The sequence below is a fragment of the Aulostomus chinensis genome, chromosome 17 (assembly GCF_037954235.1).
Source record: "Aulostomus chinensis isolate RoL2024-O1b breed Wild chromosome 17, RoL_Achi_v1.0, whole genome shotgun sequence".
NCBI classification, from domain to species: Eukaryota; Metazoa; Chordata; class Actinopteri; order Syngnathiformes; family Aulostomidae; genus Aulostomus; species Aulostomus chinensis.
In genome coordinates, this window is record NC_141336.1 from 26675698 (window position 1) to 26683026 (window position 7329).

Consider the following 7329-nt stretch of genomic DNA (forward strand, 5'->3'; position numbering starts at 1 on the left):
TGTCAGGTAAAGGCAAAACAAACATTTCATTCCAATGTCAGGAAAAAGCTGAAGTCAATCAGCCACTTCACTTTTAGCTCAACTTAAAATGTTGAGTACATTGTGATGTAAAAACCAACACATTTGTCACAGTCACATGATGATCACTCAGCTGTGTCACTTCTTTAATACGATCATCCAAAAGTAGCACAAAGTCAGACATCTTCTTCCAGTCAGAAGGCATGTTGATGGTTAGAGGACCTGAGCAAGATGGTGGCAGCAGAGCTGCATCTCAGGGAGGGAGACGGCACCTACGTGTGCGCATGGATGGTGAAGGTCCCTCAGGCTGCAGGTACTTAATGGCTGTGCGTTTCCCAGGAGCCCCTGGCACTGGCCAGTGGCGCGCTGCCCGACTGGTGTGAGCAGCTCACCTCCAAGTGTCCTTTCCTCATCCCCTTTGAGACCCGACAGCTCTACTTCACCTGCACCGCCTTTGGAGCCTCCAGGTGAGTCTGTCGCTGGTTAGTGATTGAAAGAAATTGTCAGCCACTTTTTCAAAGCCATCCTAAAACTTCTCTCTGCCTGTTAAATGTTTGTACTCTGACCTTTGGCCTTGCAGGGCGATTGTTTGGCTGCAGAATCGACGCGAGGCCACTATGGAGCGCTCTCGGCCGTCCACCACAGTTCGGCGGGACGACCCTGGAGAGTTCAGGGTGGGCCGGCTCAAACACGAGCGTGTCAAAGTCCCCCGAGGAGATGCCATAATGGAGTGGGCAGAGTCTGTCATGCAGCTCCACGCTGACAGGAAGTCTGTGCTGGAGGTGAGAGGTGAAAGACGGGAAGAAGACTTAGAGGGAACAATGAGGCCCCCTGCTGGTTGTTGGAGTCTGCATCATCACTTCCAGTTGTTATTGGTAGCAACCAGGAAGTGAAGCTTATTTTAAGAGGTTCACTGTTTCAGGATTGAATAAAGTTTTAGAGCAGCTGAAAGGAGTTCATGCTCAGCTTCAACCCCAGTGTGAGTTTTCACCAAAACATGACGAAGGTTCCCCCTCTGAGAGCCGCTTGATTCTCTGAATCCCATTTGTTCTTTTAGATGTTCAGCATGGATCTGTTGGCTTCTAGTCCAGGACTCCAACACAAACCACATGGTTTATTTGGTAACTGCTTCGCAGGTCGATGCAAATATTAAATAATGAAAGCAAATTTTGAAATGTTAACAAATGACATCACAAGACAGACAAATATGTTGAGGCAGTGACAGGACGTCGCTGATGTCATGACGGGTGCACACAGGACAGTTTTGGGTGGCACCTGTCCACATCGGCCCTGTTGATACCAGCAGTGCTGGCGCTTGGAATTCCTCGCAGGCTCCTCCCCCTCTCTCTCGCCATCCTCATCACGGTGCCCAAGTTAGCTAGCAGCACTTGCAGCAGATGCACAGGCACCGTGTGAAACTGTGATTGTCATGCGCTTGATGGCCTTCCTGCTGCTTTCACCGCGCTCTTAAGATTGGGGGACTTTAAAATAAAAAACAAAGAACATCGATGGACTGGGAGCACTGGGAGGATTCCCAGTCGGCTGGTGAAATCTGTGTCCACTTCAGTGTGTGTGCTACAGCCGTCTTCCTCTGCAGATGTAGACACGGCGCCCGTTTGAAGAAATTTCGTGAGACTGAAGTGGTCATTTCCATCTTGAATGCCGTCCTTTGCTGTGCCATGCTGTAATGTTCCCCTGAGACTGACACGTTCCACACTGTAGACACCAGTCAGCCTGACGGTGTGCGTGCGTGTGTCCAGGTGGAGTTTCAGGGCGAGGAGGGGACGGGTCTCGGCCCAACGCTGGAGTTCTACGCTCTTGTGGCTGCAGAGTTCCAGAGGACATCGCTGGGAATTTGGCTTTGTGATGATGACTTCCCTGATGACGAGTCGAGACAGGTCTGGACCCCCCCCCCCCCCCCACACACACACACACACACACACACACACACACACACCATAACAGCAGTGGGAACATGTAAAATCTCTGACGTGCTGGCGTGTTTCAGGTGGACCTGGGCGGCGGTCTGAAGCCTCCTGGGTTCTATGTGCAGCGCTCCTGCGGCCTGTTCCCAGCTCCGTTCCCTCAGGACAGCGAGGAGCTGGAGCGCATCACCAAGCTCTTCCATTTCCTGGGAGTCTTCTTGGCCAAGTGTATCCAAGACAACCGGCTGGTGGACCTGCCGGTGTCCCAGCCCTTCTTCAAGCTGCTCTGCATGGGGGATATCAAGTCCAACATGAGCAAGCTGCTGTACCAGTCTCGCAGCTCGCCGGCCGGTCACGAGTCCGAGCGGCCGCACCTTCAGCCCTTCCTGCTGCTTTCCGAGGTGCACTCGGAGGCGTCCACAGAGGAGAGCCAGGAGACGTACTCTGTTGGCAGCTTCGATGAGGACTCCAAGTCAGAGTTCATCATGGACCCGCCTAAACCCAAACCTCCCGCTTGGTACCACGGCATCCTGACATGGGACGACTTCCAGCTTGTCAACCCACACAGGTGAGACAAAGGCCACGCACGTCATCTCACATGTATGAGCGGTGGACAACCACACAGGACGCCATGACAGGGAAGACCAGAGACACGGACACATGGAGCTATGATCAGAATAAATCATTGACTTTGTCCTCGTCATCTGCAGGGCGAGCTTCCTGAAAGAGGTCAAGGAGCTGGTGGTGAAGAGGAGACAGATTCTGGCCAGTAAGAGTCTGTCTGAGGATGAGAAGAACACGCGCCTGCAGGACCTGATGCTGAGGAACCCGCTGGGCTCCGGACCGCCCCTCAGCATCGAGGACCTGGGGTGAGAGGCCGTGCTGCTCTGCCTGCAGCTGCTAGCTTTAGCATAGCGGGCTTAGACACACATGTTGATTGGTCATCTTGTCAGCAGCAGGTCAGTGGGTGTGTCCAGTGATGTGCTGTCACCCAATCAGCTTTCTGATCCAGCCGCTTGTCCCTCTCCAGGTTGAACTTCCAGTTCTGTCCGTCCTCCAAGGTTCATGGATTCTCAGCCGTAGACCTCAAACCCAACGGAGATGATGAGGTGAAACATCTGGCCACATCAACATCTCGCCAACATTTACACACATAATGTTTCACGCGCGTGTGTGTGTGTGTGTGTGTGTGTGTGTGTGTGTGTGTGTAGATGGTGACCATGGAGAACGCTGAAGAGTACGTGGAACTGATGTTTGACTTCTGTATGCACACGGGAATCCAGAAACAGATGGAGGCCTTCAGAGGTAGACGCACACTTCTAGGATCAGTTGTAGTCTAAATTCAGAAATGATCCAACTGACTGCTTGCCAGCGTGTGAGTTAAGGGTGAAGGGGGTCCCTGGAAAGTCTGGTCCGCAGGCTCAGGTCCTGTTTCTGAATGTGGTCTCGATGGTAGCAAGGGCAGAGAAGCTTCTCTTGATCATCCAGGAGTTTGATGCTGTATCTCGCTGAGACACTGGTCTGGTTTCTCCTTGAAATGCTTCAGAACTAACACCTCCCCCTCCCCCCCCCCCCCCTCACCTCTCCAGAGGGTTTTAATCGTGTCTTTCCGATGGAGAAGTTGAGCTCCTTCAGCCATAAGGAGGTTCAGATGATCCTCTGTGGTAACCAGTCACCTTCCTGGACAGCTGATGACATCATCAACTACACGGAGCCAAAGCTAGGTTACACCAGAGACAGGTAGTCCCTCCCCTCTGTTTTCTGGCCTGTCAGTTCTTCCTCTGTGGTTCTGACGCTATGTCTGTCTTCAGTCCTGGCTTCCTGCGCTTTGTCAGAGTTCTATGTGGGATGTCATCAGACGAGAGGAAAGCCTTCCTGCAGTTCACCACCGGCTGCTCCACGCTGCCCCCCGGTGGCCTGGCCAACCTGCACCCCCGCCTCACCATCGTCAGGAAGGTAAATGCTCTTTGGTTGGCTGTTGCAGCAGGAACATGTCAGCTGCCCCATGTTGGTGTTTTTCTTCAGAACAAGAATGGCTTAGTTCACTGATTGGCTGCTGTTTGACCCCGCCCCCCTCAGGTGGATGCCACAGACTCAAGTTACCCGTCAGTCAACACGTGCGTGCACTACCTGAAGCTCCCTGAGTACTCCTCCGAGGACATCATGAGGGAGCGCCTGCTGGCCGCCACCATGGAGAAAGGCTTCCACCTCAACTGACCTCTGCTGCCACTGCTGCACTGAGCATGCTCTGTCGTCCGTTTGTCCCGCTGTGTGATTGACGCGATCATTCAGCCAATCGAAACTGGCCGACTGATGACCGCTGGGGGCGGAAGAGAAATTTAAAGAGAGGCTGTGCTCCCTCCTTTCCTTCTCTCGCTTCCTCGTCCCCTCCGCATCCTCATCATCCTCACCTGCTGTGTGTGTGTGTGTGTGTGTGTGTGTGTTAGCTTCTATTTCCAGTTTGGTCTTCAGCCAACAATCATGCTTTTCTCTTCTTCCCTATTTTGTTTTATTGCTTTGTGTGTGTGTGTGTGTGTGTGTGTGTGTGTGTGTGTGTGTGTGTGAGAGAGAAAGAGAGAGAGAGAGAGGGGGGGGGATAAACTGCTTTCAGATAGTTTCTGGCCCGCTGTGGGAGTGCGTTGTGGTGTTATTTTCCAATGAAGCTACCGGACAGAAACGCTGGTCACACCTGAAGAGAAGACAACAGCAGCCGTGTCACAAGCTCTGCTCTCCTTGTATTTTCTTTGTATATTATAAACATTTATTTAACTCAAGTTGCAGTTTGAGGTAAACAGATATTTTCAAATGTGTATGCTCCAGAAAATAATCATTAAAATGTTTGCAAAGTATGAAGTGAAGTCTGAGTCTTGTGGTTTGTGTAGGACGCTGATGCGCCGCCAGGGGCAGAAACGGTCGCTGACGCAGGCGAGCGAGGAGCAATGAGAGTTTATGGGAGTAAATCACACTGAGGTGGACGTCTGGAGTGGCAACATCTGGGGCTGATGTGGAGGCCTGTGGTCACATGACAAAAGCTGTTGGAAAAATGACAATGTTGAATAATTAACAAGGAACGTAGAAGTGGAGTATTTGTCTGACAGGAGACAGTAAACACGTTTTATTGGTTAAATAAATACTGGGTCTCTGGGTCACATGACGGGTAAACAGACTCGTAAGAATGACGTCGATGACGCGTCTGTCGGTGCGCTGATTGACGGCGGCTGAGGTCGAAACCAAAGACCACGTGAGTCCGAAGCGAAACACGAAGCTTTGTCAGAGCTACACTTCGGCTCTGCCTCCAGCAGGTGGCGACAAAGCTCAGAGCGGCCTCGTCCCCTGAATGAGCTCGGGAATGCTGGGTAATGGAGTACCACATGATGTCGCGTTGGCATGAATACTGAAGCTGTACGTGCTGTAGCAGGAGAGACGGAAATTAAATCTTTGTTCTGTTTGACTACTGCTCAAACCCCCCCCCCCCACACACACACACACACACACAGGTGTGTGTTCTCTATCGCTTTGAGGGACGAGCTCGCGCTGTTCCATTTTTACCACCAGAGGCGACGTTTTGCAGCTTCAGAGGAAACCTGGGGGGCAGCGGCATGTCCTACTGCTACCTGTTACACCTGCAGGCAGCTGACGTGAGCCGACTGTAGTCATGGCAACGTTCTCCTCGGCAGCTGCTCCTCCGACTCACCTGCCGGGGCCGCGGGGTCGTCGGCGAGGAACTGCTGAGTCACGTTTGGACGGACCCCCCCGCAGGAATCTCTCGCTAATGTCACGTTCTAAGTAAGAACTTTCTTCATCCCGGTGACCACGTGACCGGGTTCTCAGCTGTCTCCCTGTCCTCTTTCGCCTTTTGTGGACGTCGATGACAGGACGCAGACGCTCGCGCGCTCCACAAATAGCAGCGGGGATCGGGTTCTCCTGCCGCGGCTCGCTGCCAGCTGCAGCCAGGAACCAGAACACAAACCCGGTTCTGGTTCCTGGCTGCCGTGACACTTTCACACCATCTAAGGTCAGGTCGTGGATCTACAGTTGAGACAGGAAGTCCCCCCTCGGGCCGAACTTGAACCAGTTTCGCATCAACGCCCCCGGCAGCAGGAACTCTGGGACGTGTAGTTTTGGCTGGTGGGTGGAGTCAGATGACGCCCGGGAACAGCGTCATGACGGAGATTCCACGTGACAAGCTAGCGCCTGATCAGATGGACCACCGGAAGGACGTGATTGGTCTGAACGAGTCAGCGTAACCATGGTGATCAGCCGTTTCTATGGAAACCACTGTTCCTCCTGGACTGAAAATTTGGCATTAACTGGTTCTTGTGAGGTTCTAAGGTTTTGTTTTCGTTCTACTTTGGTTCTCCTTGTTCTCGTCTGATTAAACCCAGTTGGCATTTCGTCTCGTGCTTGTGGTCAAAAGCACTTTGACTCGTCTCACCGTTCAACTGAGGTTCTTCTCAGGTCACTCTGGACCTACGCAGGTTCTGCTGGGCTTCAACCTGCAGACAGGAAGCGGACCTGCGGGTGAAAGCGTTCTGTGATTGGTGGAAGCAGAGACGAGGCGGGACGCGTCAGAACTGCCACAGGCTTTTATTGCAAAGTGGCTTCCTGTGATCTCAGAAACAACGTTCCACTTTAAGGCTCCAGATGTCGTGTTGTTGTTGTCGTTGTTGTCGTTGTTGTTGTGGGGTCGTCTCTCACTGCTGGGGTCATGTCTGCTTCCTGTAGTGTTTCCTTACAAAATAAAAGTGCACACTAACTAACTCTGGTGTGACGGTTACATTCAAACTGAAAGTAAGGCGACGACCAAACAGCTAGAATGGCGGTGGCGGCGGCGGCGGCGAGTCCGACAGGAATGAGAACCGAGGTAAACAAGCGGACAGAATTGGACTTGTAGTGTTGCAACAGAAAGTGCTGGCTTGTGATCTTCTTCTTCTCCTCCTCCTCGTCGATGCATAGTCGTGTCTGCCTGAACATGCTGGAGAAGATACAACACTGAACAATAATAAATAAAAGTCATGTCAAAAGCCTCATGAACATGGCGGCTGCAGGAGGCGGAGCTTCGCCGCACTTGCCTCCAACACTTGTGGCTGCTTCCTTCACATCGACTTTTTGGCAAAACTCTGGCTGTGAGAGAGAGACAGCCTTCCTGTGGGGTTCCTGCCAGCTCAACAGAAGTCATGTGGCAAAATGGGAGGGGTTTGCATATCATTATGTTAATGAGATCTCCATGTTGGGGAAAAAAGCAAAAAGAACAAAGAGGCCTAAAGACGCTAACTCCTTCAGAACATCATACAGACAGAGCAAGCTGCGGGTGAAGCGGCGTGTTCAGGTGGGTCAGGTGCTTCGGTCCGGATGGCACGGCGGTTGGCTTGGCTCCGCTCGGCTC

At 52.4% G+C, this 7329-nt stretch overlaps 2 protein-coding genes across 7 annotated transcripts in view; one reads left to right on the plus strand and one right to left on the minus strand.

The window, feature by feature from the left end:
• The window catches only part of hectd1 (HECT domain containing 1), a 39280-nt gene extending 34485 nt beyond the window's left edge, over window positions 1–4795 (plus strand). For all 6 annotated transcript variants that reach the window (XM_086183043.1, XM_086183042.1, XM_086183048.1 and 3 more), the window contains 10 exons: window positions 358–485; window positions 599–800; window positions 1779–1916; window positions 2027–2511; window positions 2654–2812; window positions 2974–3052; window positions 3155–3248; window positions 3533–3683; window positions 3755–3899; window positions 4023–4795. In XM_086183043.1, the coding sequence (XP_086039169.1) occupies window positions 358–485; window positions 599–800; window positions 1779–1916; window positions 2027–2511; window positions 2654–2812; window positions 2974–3052; window positions 3155–3248; window positions 3533–3683; window positions 3755–3899; window positions 4023–4160 (1719 nt within the window). In that variant the 3' untranslated portion in view covers window positions 4161–4795. The remainder of the gene's footprint in view (window positions 1–357; window positions 486–598; window positions 801–1778; window positions 1917–2026; window positions 2512–2653; window positions 2813–2973; window positions 3053–3154; window positions 3249–3532; window positions 3684–3754; window positions 3900–4022) is intronic.
• A 1716-nt stretch (window positions 4796–6511) lies between these two features.
• cfl2 (cofilin 2 (muscle)) overlaps window positions 6512–7329 on the minus strand; it is a 5438-nt gene continuing 4620 nt past the window's right edge. The window contains exon 4 of the mRNA XM_086183059.1: window positions 6512–7329. This exon is cut by the window's right edge and continues 128 nt beyond it. The gene's annotated coding sequence lies outside the window, so the exon portion shown is untranslated.